Source organism: Acinonyx jubatus, chromosome E2 (assembly GCF_027475565.1).
Source record: "Acinonyx jubatus isolate Ajub_Pintada_27869175 chromosome E2, VMU_Ajub_asm_v1.0, whole genome shotgun sequence".
NCBI lineage: Eukaryota > Metazoa > Chordata > Mammalia > Carnivora > Felidae > Acinonyx > Acinonyx jubatus.
Genome location: NC_069396.1, coordinates 16,688,864 through 16,707,422, shown reverse-complemented (window position 1 = coordinate 16,707,422; position 18,559 = coordinate 16,688,864). Strand labels below are relative to the sequence as shown.

The window sequence follows — 18,559 nt, the reverse complement described above, 5'->3', positions numbered from 1 at the left end:
GGGGCGCTTGTGCCGCAGTTTCTAGCCCACGTAGGCTTTGGGGCATCTGCCTCGTGTCAGTTTGTTCCTTTTTTCTGCTGTGGTTCCGCGATTCTTCTTGTTTGCCCACAGGGCTGACTTTGCCTGGTGTCCCAGGGGCTGGGTGACTCCGAGGTGCCTTCCCACCTCGGTTGTAGACCCCCTTTTTGGCTGGTTTATCCTTACGGACTAACCCAGGGCCACGGGACGATTGTGGAGCTGACTCACCTTTATTAAACTTTCATTGCTTAACGTTTTTTCCTCATTTCAAAGTGAGACCTCCTCAGGAGTGAAAATTCAAAACAAGTAATACTTTCTAACACAAGAGAAGAAGCCCCTGCAAATCCTTCATCTAGAGATGACTCCTGATGACACTGCCTCAGGGTCTCCTGACCTGTTTCTCTTTTTTTTTGCCACCATTGTCTGTCTATATGGGCAGGGGGGTTGCTGGCTTGTGACTCCTTCCTCCGGATGCCACAATTTCTCTTTGCTCTTCTCATGGTCCTTCGAGTACAAGCAGACAAAGAAGTCATGGAGAAATTAGGTAGCTAACCCAATGATACACAATGTTTTGAAAAATAGGAGTACAGCCTTTTCCCACCCATCTAATACAACAGTGATGACGATTAGACCTCTTCCTTCCCATTCTTCTTTCCACGCCCCGAGGCAGATTTGAAGATGCAGGAAAATGTTGCTGGGGACGCCAGAGTAGGTTAAATGAGGGCTTACAACTTACCCAGTCTTAACGTGGGGTGCATTTGCTTTACTCCATCCCTGTTGCTTTTTGTGTTCAACAGTGGAGAACACGCAGCTGACCCTGAACCTGCAGACGGAGAACAAAGGCGGTGTTGTCTCGGGCGGTGAGCTGACAATTTTCCTGGACGGGCCAACTGTTGATCTGGGAAGCGTGCCTAATGGCAGTGCCGTGACAGACGGTGAGTGCCGCCCTGCTCCCCAGGGTTGTGCCGGGATGGGGCGGGGCAGGCCTGGGTGGGAGTAGGAGGAGGTGCCCGGGGCTTGGTTCTCTACCAGGTACCTGGGTTTGGGTACCGCTCAGCCAGTCCTGGCCCCCTGATTCCTCTTAAGCAGTTCTTCGCATGATCAAAACTGTGACATGATTTTTTAAGGATAGCTTTCTGATAAGGGACCAAAATAAATGCCAGGTCTTTGTAAGTGTGTTGTACTTTGCGTTGAGAGCAGAGAAAATATCTTTTCATCCCACACGGGCTCTCGAAAATAAGATGTCTTTATTAAATGTTACTTGGGGCCCCTTTTTCTTCCCAATACAGTTAAACTTCCTGGAGGAGCTTGAAGGTGTCTTTTATAAGACAGTATTGGGTGAGAAAGGGGGCTGTGTGTCTTAGAGATTCACACTAGCAAAATAGAGACAGAGGCAGGAAAGTTGGAGTATCTCCCACTCTGTCCTGAATGAGGGCAGTTTGTTTCTTTTGATCTACTCTGAAATTAGTCACCTTTGGATCTAGCAGGAAATTATTTCATGAAGTCTGAGGTCTGAGATGGGCTGGGTTTCTCCATAATTTTTCTCGTTAAATGTGATGTAACTGTGGCACTTTCCAGGCCCCAAACAGGCTTTCTGTAGCTTTGAGGGAGTGAGATTTGAATTCTAATGCAAGGGCAGTAGGGTGGAATCTCAGTGATTGGATGGGCCTTGACTTGAGAAACCTCCCTGGACTGAGTGGTGCTTTGGGAACTTTTGGTGCATGGAGGAAACATGAATTATTCACTCATTCTGCACGTATATCCGTAATTGAGCACCTGGTACGTACTAGGTCTTGGACCAGGTGCTAGCCAGATGGTGGGGGCAAAATTCATATGGTCTCTACTCCTAGGAGCTTCTGATTTACTTGGTGGAGGTGGGAATGTTAGACATGAAACAAGGAGGTGCAGAAATAATTATGTAACTGTAATTGTGACCAAAGCGATGAAGGAAAAATACTGGGTGATATGAGAGTCCCATACTTTCGGGAAGTCTCACTTCAGCTGGGGACCAGGGAGGGTTTCTTTGAGGAAGCTGAGACCCGCCAGAGCTGAAGAGATTAGACGGGCCGAAGGGGAGGTGTGGGGAGGTGCAGGAGTGGGGTAGCTGAGTGAGAGGTCGAGGGGTCCCTTGTGCAGAGGCTTCAAGGTGGGAGAGAGCTCGGCCTGCATTGGGAACAGAGGCGGCCAGGTGGAACGTGGAGAGCAGGAAGGAGAGTGGTGGCTGGTGAGGCTGCAAGGGCAGCTCGGCTCAGACCACCCAGCCGCGAAGGCCTTGGTGAGGACTTTGGACCTCGTCCTAAGAAGCAGAAAGCTGTTGAGGGGGTTTTTAGCAAAACGGTGTCATAATTTGATTTGAATTGAATCTGATTTGGCTTTTTAAGAGCTTTCTGGTTGTGATATGGACGAGTGCAGTGCCCTAATTACTTGCTCCCACTTTGCACGGTCAGCATGGGTTCTGTGTCTCGTGTGGTGCAGCTAAAGTTTATTCAGTGCACAAGGCAAGTTGCTTGGAAGTGCTTGAGGTGTTCTTGAAGGTCTTGGAGAAGAAGAGCTGTTTCCCAGGTTTGAGCGCCTCTGTGTGGGGGCCCCAGTCAGATCTCATCTGGCTGTCCCTCTGCCTGTTCGAGCTGGAGGCTGTGGCTTGCTAGCTGTGGTGGATAACCCGAACGCATGGAGTGAACTTTGTTCCTGAGCCACAATCTCAAACAAACCAGGGCTGAGCTTCTCAATGTTTCTGTCTTTTCTTGTGATGGGTCCTCTGTCTAGGATCCCAGCCACCTTCAAGAGAATCCAGCGGGACAGCTGTCGCTCCAGACAACCGGCACCAGCCCCCCAGCACAAACTGCTTTGGTGGGAGATCTCGGTAAGACAACCTCCCCAACCCCCGCCCCCCCCCCCCCCCCCCGCCCTGCCCCGCTTGTGGACAAGGAGGAGCTGGGAAGGTGCTCAGAGCTATTGGAAAACATGTTGGGAGGTGGCGAGGAACAGTTTATGTTAGAAACTGTTGGAAATTTCCAGAGGGCTTATCCCTGACTCAGTGTGTTAAGGAGGTGCTGAGGGGGGAGTACAGAACTCAGGATTCTCAGAATGGTCAGGGGTTCCTTGTCAGAGATTGGGACTGGCTAAACTGGTTATTTGGTTAAGAGCCGCCAAACAGAGCTTGGCTAGTGTTTTGTGATTCAGGGTCAGCGACCACAGTTATCCTTTTAGGATGTACATGCAAATGTTTAGAGCAATGGTTCTTTGTATGTGAGATTTTCTGTCTGTGCATTTCTATTTTTGGGGGGTGATCCATGGTTCCCTTTGGGCTATTGATTAAGACCTCCTGAACTGGAAGTCTGAATTATATTATACTTATTATACATATCGAGAGTGACTTAATTTACTGCATGCCTGTCTCATACCTGTATTAATGGTGCGAACTCATTTCCTTGGCAACTGAATTCCCAGAGAGGAGAATAGTTTTAGGTATATTAGAGAGGTGGGGAGGAGGGAGTTGGGAACCTGTTTTTATTATTTATCACAGTGTATAAAACCCCCAAACACTTTAAGGAAATTATAAGGAAAAGAATCATATGAGTGCAGTTTGTAAATCGTTATTACCTGCAGAGAGTAGATAAAAAACTAGTAAAAATCTTCTGGAACAAATCCCAGGGATTGGGAATAATGCTTTGAGAAACACAGTATGATTTCAGCCAGTACCCACAGCGTCTCAAATGATCCCTCTTATGACAGCCATCAGCCTCACTGGATGTGGTGGTTTTGAGGGTCTGTACAGTTTCGGTGCCAGGCAGGTGTCAGGAGCAAGAGAGGGTCAGATGTTTAGATCTTTTGTCTGTGGCGTCACTAGAAGCCAGGGTGCCATTTTCCTGTTCTCTTTTCTCCAAGCCTCTGCAAAGGTGTTACCTCCCACCCTGGAGACCATTCACTTTTTCTCGACTCACTAGATGAGTTATAAGTTGGGATAAACAGGCAAGTGTCACAGGGTAAAGACCAGTGATATAATTGGCAAATTTTGTGTCAACAGAGGCCTGAGGAGCGCCCAGAACTAGAGAGAACAGAATCTCTTTGGTAGTGAGCAGCTGGCGGAGAAGAACACCTCAGCACATCACCCGCTGAGAGCGATGCCTTCTTAGCTTTGGCACTAGTAGCTGCCATCTTGGTCTTTCAGCTGACTCGGAAAGTTTGTGTCATATGTGACTGATGTCACTTATTTGGGGGCTGGAAGGCAGAGTCTGGCTCTTAGTAACTTTGGAATTAAGTTCTTGACCTATTTATTGCTCTCTGAAGTTCTCTAGTTAATCTTGAAATTCACATGTCCTAGTAGCCCTTCTTTGTCATTGTTAGTGCTGAGGATTACTGTCTTTTAAGGCAGCAAGCAGACTTCCAACAGAAAACTGGATGCATTTTTGCCCATCACACGTGGTAGACATTCGATTCTGGTTAATTATTGGTGGGCAGAGTGCCTTCCAAGTAGCTGGGGCTGTGTGGGCATCCACATTGGCCTGCTAAGCTCCTGTAGCCTTTTCTACACATGGCCTCTGAGTTTTCACAGGCCTCTGCCTTCTAAGTATTTATTCTGTGTTCACATGGAGCCTGCTGCCGTTCAATAGCAAACACTTGTGAAAGGATCATCTGAAGGCAGTGTCTTCTGTGTCCCTGAGAACTCCTTTCCCCCGTTGCTGCCGCACTTCAGGAGATGGCGTGCACGAGCAGTGGTAGCGGGGTAGTTGACTGGACAAGGGTGCGGGGCTTTGAAATCAGAAAATACAGATTGAATCCTGGCCTCTCATTTACTTGCTGTGTGATATCGGACGAGCCGCTAAACCTCTCAGCACCTCAGTTTTTTTCACATGTGAAATGGGGATATCGCCTGCCTCAAAAGCTCATTGTAGGAAATAACGGAGTTGGGCTATGTCAGTGTGAGGGCTTGCCTATGGGGCGTGCTCAGGGAGAGTGGTGGGAGGTTCCTTTGCTCTGGAGAGTCTGTTGTATGCCCCTCCTGACCCCCAAAGCTGGGAAGTGTGGCATGGCTGATTATTTTTGCATCAAGGACTGTAGTTAGGAGGGTGATGAATGAAACCTTCAGGATTCAAGGACAATCCTCCGCTGTCCTTGGTTTCCTGGGGCAGGGAGGATGGGCTTCTCCCTGCTGCCTCTGGACTAAATGTTTAGCCTTTGCTGTCTGATGGGTAGGTTTTTCCTGGACTTGGGGGCCACTCACCATGATCAAGGATGCTCTGATGTGCCCAGAAAGGTTAAGACTGCAGTGTCAAACAGCTGTTTCCTCTCCTTTCTCCTACTTTATTAAGGTTTAGAACCAGAACCATGTAAGGGTTTTACTTAGAGGTTCATCTACCCAAGTTCATCCAGCAAAGGGACCATTTGCTTGCCAAGCATGACCTCCAAGCTCTTTGAGTGGGATTTATCCACTCTTTAAGAATAATTGGGTGAAACATCTCTAGTTATTTTACCATCTGGTCTGCCACATGGCAGCCAGCATGGGATTGCCACCAACGACCCATGTGGCATAACTTGATTTATAGACACACCATATTAGTGTGCAGTGCGTGGGTCTGGTTGAATAAAGAATGCATTAATGTCATAAATTGTGTGTAGTCTTAGAATGAAATATTATCCCATAGTAAAAATGGGGTGAAAGATAGTTGCCTCAATATGGGGGAATCTCAGAAACATAGTGTTGAACAAGAGGAGCAGGCCACTGGGGGGCAAAATATAGTATGATGTAATTTATATAAAGTTAAAAAATGTCAAACTAAACCACATATATTTTTTAATGGATACCTCCATGGGGAGTAAAGCAATGAAAGAATGAAAAGGAATAATTAGCCCTGAATTCAGTAGAATGGTTATCGTTGTAGGGGCGGAGATGGGTAAAGTAAGGAAACTTGGAAACTTCATGGCACCGTGAATGTGGGGGGTGGGTCCTCGAGTGTTCATCTTCCTTTTCTTCTTAGAACCAAACATATATTTAATATATTCCTTTGTTTACCTGGCATATTTCACAATAAAAAAGTAAAAAGCAGCCTCTGTCATCCTGAGAAAACTGACCAGCGATGGTATTAGGTTGGAGAAACTGTTGTTTGCTGTTGAGGCAGACAGATTTCAGAATTTAGGATTTCTCCAGGCTCAGTAATGGCCACTTACTTCTTCCGTGCAGTCTGGCTTTGTAACATTGGCCAATGATTCTAAGTCAGTGATCCACATTGGCCTCAGAGGTTATGCTCCTGTCCTGTTCCAACTCTCTCCCAGGCTTGAGAGCTGAGTTTGGGAGTTGGGGGAGTGGGTTCCAGATGAAGGCTGGCCACTGCCAGGTAACGTGTCAGAACGGCACTAATCTTGGTGGGCTGAGAGGGCTGGTCTAACACTCCTCGGCGTTTGACTGGAGTGGGGGCGATTACGTGGCTTACCCTGGACTCTGTCAGCGTGCCATGCTACGCTGCATCCTCAGCCAGTGTTCCTCATTCCAGTCCGACAGTGGTGAGCGCCTGGTGTGCAAAGGAGCCCCCTGGGAGAGTGTGTGCTGGCTGGCACAGGGAGGGCCTACCACACCCTTTAATAATCCCCCAGTGTTTATTTTATTTTGCTGGAATGAGGGCTGACTTTGGGAGCCATGCCTAAGTCAATTCAGGTTTTGAAGATGTGAGATGTGCCTGGTGCTGTGCACACATTGCACGCGACACGGCTTCTACTTTCCACGGCGAGGTCACAGTCTTTGTGATATATGTACGGGTTGTGTGGGAAACAAATAAACCATGAGCATCACGGGAAGTTCAGAGAGAGAGGTCCGTGTGTGGAGAGGGAAAGACCGAGGACAGAGTGGAGGGGGCATCTGCAGAGAGACTGTCGTCTGTTGTCCGACGGTCCCGTGCAGTGTCTTGGGAACTATGGAAGGGGCGAACGGTGAACCACAGAAGCCAGCAGCGGGGCATACGTGCAGGGAAAGAAGGGGGTCCGCACCGGTAGTGGCAGCTGTCGTCAGAGTCACTGTTCGGTTAGAAATGGGCGTGAGATTCGAGACTGGAGAGTAGACAGTCAGGATGTTTGAGTCCCTCCGTACTTGGCTGATGCGTCGTCACCTGTGAGTTTTTCCACGTGCCGCGGTTATATGAAGTCAGGGAGTTGAGGTGCAGCCAGCTCCCGGATGACCCGCAGGGTGGTGTGTGAGCAATGCCGCTCCTCTAAGCACAGCCTGAGATTTCCTCCGACCTGGGTACCTAGCCAGGAGCCCCTCTAGATTTGCCACAGTTACGTAGGGAAATGGGGAGACCAAAAGGGAAGAATGCACTGAACTTTTTCATTAATAGGTCTGAAGACCGAAAGAGATCTTGTTGAAGGAGCTGTAAGGGGGCTTCGGCAATTAATTTTCCTTCATTCTGTGTGTACATGTCTGTTTTGTGTAAGAGCATGTGTGATCATGCACGAATGTATATGCATATGTGTGTTTGGCGTGAAGGGATAGAAGCCTTGAATTTGCTTATGTCCATCATCAGCTGTGAGTGTTGGCCAGCGTCGGTCAGAACCTGCATTTTAACGTGCTTCCTTGTGATTCTCTTACGTGCAAAAGTTTCAGAACCTCTTGTGATAGAATTTTAATCCTCTCTCCTTTCCTCTTTCTCTTTTTATCCTGCTTTGATAAAAATATATCAAATTTATGGATTCCCGTGCCTTGGCATTAATGACCTCTGAAGATTTAAAAGAGCTGTAGTCTCAAAGACTTACAAAGCCCCAAGGTCTCTGGTGAGCTCTAAATAGCTCATCAGCTGTGTCTGCAGACAGCCTAGCCCAGAAAGGAAAGAAAAATAAACTCAAGCAGGCGTGCATCTGCTGGGAACGCTGCTGGGAGTCCTGGGAGGACCAGGGGGGTTTGGGAAGCAAAGCTAATGGGGACAGAAGACGGACAGGATGAGAGTTGAGTCTTTGGGCACTGGGCCATTCTCTCAATTATCACTGGCCACTGTTAACCTCCCCTTCAGTTGAGATGACTAAAGGCTACTTGATTTGAAACCACGGTTATTTAGAGATATCACCCTGTCGGCATGAAGCTCAACTGAACACCTTTACAATTTTCATTCAAGCCTCCCACCCAACAGCTTTTACTTCCAATCCTCAGGATTGCTGAGGAAGCAAAAGGATTAAGCAGAGAAGTGTGGGGCACCTGGGTGGTTCAGTTGGTTGAGAGTCCAATTCTTGATTTTGGGTCAGGTCATGATCTCACGGTTTATGAGATTGAGCCCTGCGTCGGGCTCTGCTCTCACAGCATGGAGCCTGCTTGGGGTTCTCTCTGTCTCTCCCTCTCTCTGTTCCTCCCCTGCTCCCACTCTCTCTCTCAAAATAAATAAACATTAAAAAAAAAAGAGAGAAATTAGTGTAATTCATTTATTCCTTCAGTGATAACTAAGACACAGTCCCTGCTTACAAGGGACTCTCTTCTGAGTAGTTGGTTTAGATGGAATAGGATTGAGACTGTGGACAGTAGTCTTACTGCATTGTCAAAGCAAGGCATTGAAAAGTAGTCATGGAGATTAATTACATTCATTTATACATTAATTTATTAATTTTATACCAATTAAAATTATGCACTATACAGTACTATATACTTATCTCTTCATTTTATAGGTAGTTATTGGGCATTTCTTTTCTGTGAGCCTAGAGAGGTGTGGTGTGTGCCAGAAAGCTGGTTGGGAACTTTTCGTGAGCTAGGAGAAAGTAAGGCAGCTATCTGCAATTAAAGGCAGTATTTGTTCCACACACAGGAATGCCAGGCTCTGAGCTATGTTGTGGTGATACAAAGATAGAAAGCCGTGGTCCCTGTCATCAAGGACTGTGGCATCTAGCAGGAGACAGACACATAGGTGATAATTAGGATAGGGCGATGGACCCCACCATGGTGGTGAGTTCACATGCAAGAGGAGGATAGTGGACGGTGTACCCAAATCCACCTGGGGGATTTAGGGGACACCTCCCACGTTGGAGCTGTACTTTGAAAGGAGCTTGCAGGCCAGCGACATCAGGGTAAGGGAAGTCATTCCAGGAAGAGAGTGCAGCAGGGCGGAGACAAAGCGGAATAAAGAGAACTTAGCATATCCGAGGAAATGTTAGCTAGTTGGTAATGTCCATATGTAAGATATTTGGGCTGATAGCTATAGCAAACTATGGTTCACAGGGCAGATCCAGGATGCCACCTGTTTTTTTGGTTTTGTTTTTTTACTTTTTTTTTTAATGTTTATTTTTGAGAGAGACACACACAGTGTGGGTCAGGAGGGGCAGAGAGAGGGGGAGACACAGAATCCAAAGCAGGCTCCAGGCTCGAGCTGTCAGCATAGAGCTCGATGTGGGGCTCAAACTCTTGAACCGCAAGACCGTGACCTGAGCCAAAGCCAGACACTTAAGGAACTGAGGCACCCAGGCGCCCCTATTTTTCTTTTTTTTTAAAGAGCGGTATTAGGTTCACTGCAAAATTGAGCAGAAGGTACAGAGATTTCGATTTCCCATATGCCCTCAGCCCCCACATACACATGTCTCCCCTACTCTTAACATCCCGAACTAGTACAACACATTAAAAAAAAAAATTATTTTTGAGAGCGAGAGAGAGAGTGCGAGCAGGGAAGGGGTAGAAAGAGCGGGAGACACAGAATCTGAAGCAGGCTCCAGGCTCCAGGCTCTGAGCTGTCAGTACAGAGGTCATTACCTGAGCCAAAGTCAGACACTTAACCGACTGAGCCACCTGGGTGCCCTTAGTGCAGCACATTTGTTAAACAGTCGATGAACCTACACTGACACATCCTCATCCCCCAAATCCGTGGTTTGCATTACATTTCACCCTCGTTGTTGTACATTCTCTGGGTTTTGATGAATTTATAGGGACGCTTATCCACCATTATACTGTCATACAGAATAGTTCTACTGCCCTAAAAATCCTCTGTGCTCTACCTGTTCATCTTTCCCTCCCCCTCAACTCCTGCAACCAGTGATTCTTTTATAGTTTCCGAAAGACTCTCTGCCTTTTCTAGAATGTCATATGATTGGAATCATCAAGTATGTAGCTCAGATCGGCTTCTTTCACTTAGTAGTAATGCATTTAGGTTTCCTCCATGTTATTTTATGACTTGATAGTGCATTTCTTTTTAGTGCTGAATAGTATTCCATTGGATGTACACAGTTTATTCATCCATTCACCAACTGAAGGACAGGCTTGATTCTGTCCAAGTTTTGACAGTCATGAGTAAGGCTGCTAGAAACATCCGTGTGCAGGTTTTTTTGTAGACATACTTTCAGCTCTTTGAGGTAAATGCCAAGGAGAGTGATTGCTGGAACATATGGTAAAAGTATGTGTAGTTTTTTTTGTTTTTTTTTTTTTTTAAGTTTATTTACTTTGAGAGAAAGAGAGAGAGAGAGAAGAGAGAAAGAGAATGCATGTGACCCGGGCAGGGGTAGAGAGAGAATCCCAAGCAGGCTCTGCTCTGTCAGCACTGAGCCCAATGGGGGGCTCGAAGTCACAAACCATGACATCATTGACTTGAGCTGTAATCAAGAGTTGGATGCTTAACCGACTGAGCCACCCAGGCATCCCAAAGTATGTTTAGTTTTGTAAAAAACTACCAGGTTGTCTTCCATAGTAGCTGTACTATTTTATGTTCCCACCAGCAATGAATGATAGTTCCTCTTGTTCTGTATCCTCACCAACATTTGGTGTTATCAGTGTTCTAGATTTTGGCCATTCTAATAACGTTGTAGTAGTATCTCATTGCTGTTTTAATTTGCATTTTCCTGATGATAGATGATGTGGAGCATGTTTTCATAGCTTTATTTGTCACCTATGTTGTTGTTGTTTGGTGAAGTGTCTTTTCAGGTCTTTGGCCTATTTTTTAGTCGGGTGGTTTCTTTTTTTAAAATATTTATTTATTTATTTATTTATTTATTTATTTATTTATTTATTTATTTATTTAGAGAGGGAGAGAGAGAGTGAACAAGAGTGGAGGAGAGGGTCAGAGGGAGATATATAGAGAGAAACCCAAGCAGACCCAGTGTCCAACACAGAGCTTAATGTGGGGCTCAGTCTCACAATCGTGAGATCATGACCTGAGTGAAAATCGAGTCAGACGCTTAACCAACAGAGCCACCCAGACGCCCCTGGGCAGTTTCTGATGGTTGAGTTTTAAGAGTTGTTTTTATATTTTGGGTATCAGTTCTTTATCAGATATGTCCTTTGCAAACATTTTCTTTTAGTCTGTGGCTTATCTTTATGGTCTTGATAACCTGTTTTTGTAAATAATATTTTATTTATTTATTTAGTAAGTAATGTTTTATTTGAATACAGCTATACTCGTTCATTTACATATTGTCTATGGCCACTTTTATGCTCCAGTGGCAGAGTTAAGTAGTTGTGACAGAGATTGGACGGTCTGCAAAGCATAAAATATTTGCTGTTTGGCCTTGTATAGGCAGTTTGTTGATCCCTGCTATAGGAGATGGTAAGAAGGTGAGACCCAATTCATAAAGGGCCTTTATGTTTTATTGAGGACTTTTTTTTTTAAATAATTTTTTAATGTTTTTTTATTTTTCAGAGAGAGAGAGAGACAGAGAGAGAGAGACAGAGTATGAGTGGGGGAGGGGCAGAGAGAAGGAGAGACATGGAATCCAAAGTAGGCTCCAAGCTCCAAGCGGTCAGCACAGAGCCCGACGGCCGGGGGGGGGGGGGGGGGCTGAAACTCACAAACCATGAAACATGACCTGAGCCAGAATTGGACGCTTAACCGACTGAACCACCCAGGTGCCCCAAAACTTTAGATTTTTAAATTCTTTGGAGATAGTGAACCACTGAATTTTGAGAAAGGGCATGATGTGCTGTTTCTGTAATACATTATTCAGGAAAATATCAAATGGATACATTTGAAGTTGTATCAGTTAAGGTTCATTGCAGGAAATAGAAGTCACTCAAATAGAAGCCACTCGAGGTATCTTGAGCAGAAAGGGATTAAATGTGTGGAATTAAGGGTTTACAGAAGTCTTTGTATGGGCTGGAAGAACAGAAGCATGACCTTCCCCATCCTTGGTTTTAAGGTCACAGCCCTGCATCTGCAATCCACATGTTGGGAAACTGTTGCTGCCCCTATAGCTGCCTCACACACAGGAAGCTGGTGGCCAGGGTATAAAGCATGGGGGCTGCCAGAGCCCCTGCCAGTCATCAGGACCACAAGAGGAATGGCCTCTGGTTTCTTTCTGCTTTCCAAATCTGCAAGAACTTCTCATTCGTATAATCTGCATTACTTCCAGAACTTAGCTGCAAGGAAATTTAAGGGTCTTCTGGCCCCTGAGCAAGTAGGCAGAAGCAGGGATACTTGTAGAATAGAGGAGATTGGGGATGTCTGCCACAGTGGAGGTTGAAATTAGAACCAGGGACCAAGAAGAGGACTGTTGTAGGGAACTGGTGAATAAGGAATTGATGACTGGCCTTGGGCAGTGGGCAGAATGGAGAGAAGTCAAGAGAAATACCTAGAAATACCTAGGAGGTGTAATCACTGAGCAGGACTGGGTGACTGACTAATGAGACGGGGTGAAGGATGAACAGGAATAGAGAGGACTCACTGCTTAGATTGTGATGTTATTCAAGGAAATAAGACATGCAGGAGGGGAGGAGCTTATGAAGCTGTCACTTTAAAATGGCATCCCCCATAATGGTTGAGATTGGTGTTAGCAGCGTCTGTGAAAAGGTAGTACCGTGTGGCCCTGGGGCAGTCACACTCTGAAAGTGTATCCTTAGGGGCAGGAATGAAAACCAAACTTGAAGAGATACAGAGCAAAACAAAGTGTATTTCTGATATTGGACTATGGGGCCAGTATAAGGGTCACCACAATGAGGGCACAGCAGTCATATTTCTACTTTAATTTTATCTGTATCTGGATTCTGGGATTTCTTAGTTCTAGAAAATTGTGATTGAAAGGGACAGGATATACAGAGAAGCAAATAAAGAGAGTATGGGTTTTGGAGAAATGACTTTTTAGTCCTGGAGTCCTGGGAGCTTAGGCAGCTTGGGTATGTGGTGATTAAGAAGCAGAACAGAACTGATGGCAGATGCTTTGGACAGATGGGGATGGCAGGGAGAGGGGGGCTTAAGCCATTTGGTGGCATAGTGTGGCATGATGAGGTTAGACTTTTCCTTTAGGATTCTGTGGGCACTCAGTGACTCCTTTTGAAATTGCCAAGCTCTATGGAAGTGGAGATTTGGGGTTTAGTTTTTTTTTTTTTTTTTTAACGTTTATTATTGAGAGACAGAGAGAGACAGAGCATGAGCAGGGGATGGGCAGAGAGAGGAGGAGACACAGAATCTGAAGCGGGCCCCAGGCTCTGAGCTGTCAGCACAGAGCCTGATGCAAGGCTTGAACTCACAAAACACAAGATCATGAGCTGAGCCTAAGTTGGCCGCTTAACTGACTGACCCATCCAGGCGCCCCTGGGATTTAGTTTAGTGCATGTCTTTACAATGGCATACTCCGTAGCCTTGATAGAATGATGCATTTCAAACATTGAAACGATTCTATATTTAAGTTTTGTGTTAGATAAAAATATTTACCGAACTGAAATATAGAGTTTATATAGCATTATGCTTCATGTGTCACAGTGTTCCTGAAGTTATCATGTACCCTTAACTTATTAAAAATATAGGGGCATCTGGGTGGCTCCGTTGGTTAAGCGTCCGGCTCTTGACTTTGGCTTGGGTCATGATCTCACAGTTTGAGTTCGAGCCCTGCATCTGGCTCTGCACTGACAGCACAGAGCTTGCTTGGGATTCTCAATCATCCCTCTCTCTCTGCCCCTGTCCTGCTCCTGTGCTCTGTTTCTCTCTCTCTCAGGATGAATAAATAGACTTTAAAAAAAAAAACTTATTAAAAATATAGTGAAGATATTGGTCTCAATATTCTTAGGGTCTCCCATCTTTGTTTCCCTTTATGTGTTAGTTCACTTCATTCTTGCATCTGCTTCTATCTTTCCCCCAAAATTACAGCCACAGAGGCTCGCCTGACCTTTCTGCAGGTTTACCTCATGGACTAGTTCTTTTTGGAAACATTCTGTGCCTTGGCTTCTATAATAATGGAGAATATTAGAGTGATCCTCTTTTTTGTTTTTTGATCTTTATTGATTAAAAAATAAATCTGATCCATGGAAATATACATATATATGTATATATATATTACACATATACATGCATATATACGACTGTATTATAGAACAGTGGGATGCAGTAGTAAATGGGGCAGTCAAGTGAGTCATCGTTAAGAATGTGACCTTTCTGCAAAGATTTGAAGAAGATGAGGGCTGGCCGTGAGGATATGTGAGAGGAAGACTATTGGGGCAGAGGAATGGCTTCTGCAGAGCCCCGTGGAGCTGGAAGAGTGGTGGGGAGGCTGGTTTGGCTGGTGTGGAGGGAGTAGTGGGAAAATAGGAGAGGTGGGCAGCACTAGATGGGGCCAGATCGTGTCTATGAACTTCTGTTTTATGCATTTTAAGGTCATTTTATTGGCTCATACTATGAATTTGAAATATGACTTATGGCGAATTGAACTTTGTCCTGATCTCATGATCCTCCGTTTTTTTAGTACTTTTTCTCTTAAAATTTATTTGGTCTGCACAGTGAAAAGGAACAATCTACAACAACGTACATGATACTCAAAAGCATCAGGTGGAGTGCAAGAAGCCAGACACAAAAGGCTGCATTGTAGCCTATAGCATTCTGGAAAAGGCAAAATTACAGGGATAGACATTTAATCAGCAGTTTCTAGGAACGGATGGGAGGGATTAACTGCAAAAGGGTACCGAGAATGGAAATGTCCTGTGTCTTGATTATGGTAGTGGTAACACGATTGTATACATTTGTTACAACTCATTAGACAGTACCCTTAAAAAGGGTGAATTTTACTCTGTGTAAATTATACCCGATTTGTAAAAATTATTTTTAAAAATCTGTTTGGTTTGACATTAGCATAGCTGTCCCAGCTTCCTTTTTGTTTCATATTTGCTTGGCATGTATTTTTCCCTGCCCATTTATTTATTTATTTGTTTTTGAGGAGGAGTAAGACCCAAGTGAATAAGGGGGGGGGTGTAGAGAGAGGGAGAAGGAGAGGGGAGAGAGAGAGAGAGAGAGAGAGAGAGAGAGGGAGGGAAGGAGAGGGAGAAGGAGAGGAAGAGGGAGAGGGAGAGAAAACAGGGCTCACCCCAAGGAGGGGGGTGGGCTGGTGCTCATCCCATGCGGGACTCAAACTCGAGAACTGTCAGATCATGACATCAGTGGAAAGTCAGATTCTTAACTGACTGAGCCACTCAGGTGCCCCTCCCTGCCCATTTAGTTTCAACCTTTTTGGTCGTTGTATGTTAGGTAGCATTATTTGCGATGGCATTCAGGTGAATTTTTAAAACACCAGGATGATAGCATCTACCTTTAAAGTGTCCCAGGCCATATACATTTCTTTGATTCGTGATGTCCTTGGAGTTGTTTTCATCATCCTCTCGCCTTTTCATTTCTGTGTGTCCTGCCTTCTTTATTTCCTATCCCTAGACTGACTTGCCACGTTAAACCTGCCTTAGGTGTGCTTTTCTTTGTCTTGATGAGTGGAAGTCATCTTTGGTTTGCTCATTATTTGATAATGGAGTGTGAAAGTCTACATCCAGCAGTGTGAAGGGTGTGGAGAGACCAAGGACTTGCTCCCTCTGTGAAGATTTGTTTGGCTTTACTTTTTAGCATGTCTCTGTGTTGGGTCTATTGTATAGATAGATGGCCTTTGAAGGTTTAAGTTCTAATGACAAAATGACTATGGTTTTTGAATGTTTATTTATTTTTGAGAGAGAGACACACACAGAGAAAGCGTGCGAGTGCACACATGAGTAGGGGAGCAGCAGAGAGGGAGACACAGAATCTAAAGCAGGTTCTAGGCTCTGAGCTGTCAGCACAGAGCCCGACACGGGGCTTGAAGTTAAAAACTGTGAGATTATGACCTGAGCTGAAATCAGACGTTTAACTGACCAAACCACCCAGGCACGCCTAAAATGACACAAATTAAAAAAAAAAAAGAGATTAGTGAAAACATTGAGTAGGATGTAGTACAAATAATTGTTATTTTGTGAAGGAGACGGGGGAAGTAAGACCAGGTTGGTTTGTTGTTCCCTTTTTTTTTTTATTTAATTTTTTTAAATTTTACCTTTAAGGGGCGCCTGGGTGGCTCAGTCGGTTAAGCAGCCGACTTCGGCTCAGGTCACGATCTTACGGTCCCTGAGTTCGAGCCCCGCATCGGACTCTGGGCTGATGGCTCAGAGCCTGGAGCCTGCTTCCGATTCTGTGTCTCCCTCTCTCTCTGCCCCTCCCCTGTTCATGCTCTCTCTCTGTCTCAAAAATAAATAAAACGTAAAAAAAAAAAAAAAAAATTTTTAAATTTTACCTTTAAAAACGGTTTAAAAAAGTTTTATTTTAAATCACATCGTTCGGTTTTGCTTTACACTTAGGAAAGAATGAATTGCAGACTACTGACGAGTTACTTCTCCATTTATTTCTTCTTGGAGGGGCAGAGGGTGCAGGGGGAGTGGTGCCAGACCCTCAGCCAAATGCCATGCTAAAGGCACGTGTGCGTTATCCCGCTGCCTGTCCCTAGCGGAGCCTAGAATAGCGCCTTGCTGCACGTAGCGGCAGCTCAATAAATATTTGTTGAACTGAAAGAGTCTTGTGTTCTTGCTCCTTATTTGCCGAAACTTCGGGGTGGGTCTTGCTACTAGTTTACGTTCCTTGGTGCCACAACTCCTGAGAAGTGATGATCTCAGGGGCCCAGGGTATAGGGGAGACTTTTTATCAGGACTGCCTTGTGCTTTCTAAGGCTTAGCCTAACCGCCAAGAGCGTGGTGGGTTGCCACTGCTCTCTCAGTCTCTCCTGTGTCCTCTGTTTTTTCTTCATGATTGATAGTTCTGTATTGAACCCTTCGCATGGACTATTCTTTCCAAATCCTTGCAACTTCTGCGGTTAGCACTGGAATCAGACATAGCTTGACACATAACTATGTCCTTTTGGGGAAAAAGAATGTATAAAGTCCCTGTACCTGGATTCTACCAGAAGAGAATGTTACTTACCCACTAAGAATAGTAACAATTCACTTATATATTGTTTGTTCAAATTTACAAGCAATTGTTGAATCTTAAGAACGTGTATCTCATAAAGGACGCTGCATCACAGAAATGCTGTTCCTAGGAGATGAGCCCTGATTGCGTAGAGCTAAGCCATACCTGCATAAGGCCTTCTGAAATCAGAGTGAAACAGGGTGGTCAGCAAGAATTTGGGCCAAGGCTATTACCTAGCCATATCTTTAAAAATTAGTATCGTCTTCTGTGGAAATTGACATTTATTTGTTTGGGAGGATGTATTGATTTTCTATTGCTGTGTAATAAATCACCACAAACTTAGGGCTTAAAACAGTAACATTTTTTAGCTCACCCTTCTGTAACAGCACAGGCTGGCTGGCTGGGTTGTCTCCTCAGGGTCCCACAGGGTCAAAATCAAGGTGTTGGCCAGGGTGTGTTCTTTTTTTATTTTTTTACACTTTTTTTTTTATGTTTATTATTTATTTTTGAGATAGACAGAGCACGAGTGGGAAAGGGGCAGAGAGGGAGAAGACACAGAATCTGAAGCAGGCTCCAGCTCTGAGCTGTCAGCACAGAGCCCGATGCAGGGCTCAAACCCATGGACCGCAAGATCATGACCTGAGCTGAGGTTGGGCACTTAACCAACTGAGCCACCCAGGTGCCCCTGCATTCTTTTGTTTTCAAAGATATTTTTTTAATGTTTATTTTTGAGAGAGAGAGAGAGAGAGTGAACGAGAGTGCTGATGTGGGGCTGGAACCCACAAAACATGAGATCGTGACCTGAGCCAAGATCAAGAGTCAGACACTCAACTTACTGAGCCACTAGGCTCCCTGGCCTGGCTGCATTCTTATCAGGAAAGTCTAAGAAGTATTTGCTTCAAAATTCTTTCAGGTTGTCGATAGGCTTCAGTTACTTGTGGGTGTAGGACTCAGGTCCTTGTTTCCTTACTGGCTATTAAACTGGGGCCTCTCTCAGGTCTGTAAGGCCGCCTGCGTGTTCCCCACTCCCATGTTCACGCCAGCAAGGGTGTGTCAAATCCCCCTTGAACTTTGAATTGCTCTGATGTTCTTTTTTGCTCCCCACTTCTCACACCTGCCAGAGAAAACATGCTGCTTTTAGGAGATCAGGCCTGCTTGTGTGATCTCCCTTTATTAAGGTCAGCTGCCATATAATATTATCAAGGGTGTGAAATTTTGTTGCATTCACTGGTTTTAGGTATTAGGGTGGGGTATCTTTTGGAGGCGGGGTCGTTTTAGAAATTCTGCCTACCATAGGGGCGCCTGGGTGGCTTGGTCGGTTAAGCATCCGACTTCGGCTCAGGTCATGATCTCACGGTCCGTGAGTTCGAGCCCCACGTCAGGCTCTGTGCTGACCGCTCGGAGCCTGGAGCCTGTTTCAG

General features: G+C 45.2%; 1 protein-coding gene across 2 annotated transcripts in view; it reads left to right on the top strand.

Moving 5' to 3' along the window:
- Positions 1-18,559, top strand: part of WWP2 (WW domain containing E3 ubiquitin protein ligase 2) — a 148,114-nt gene that overhangs the window by 63,566 nt on the left and 65,989 nt on the right. Inside the window, exons 5-6 of one of the 2 annotated variants that reach the window (XM_027076108.2) lie at positions 816-953; positions 2,785-2,881. In XM_027076108.2, the coding sequence (XP_026931909.1) occupies positions 816-953; positions 2,785-2,881 (235 nt within the window). Of the gene's footprint in view, positions 1-815; positions 954-2,168; positions 2,294-2,784; positions 2,882-18,559 lie in introns of those variants that run through there. The other variant, XM_053210339.1, reaches the window with a different exon arrangement.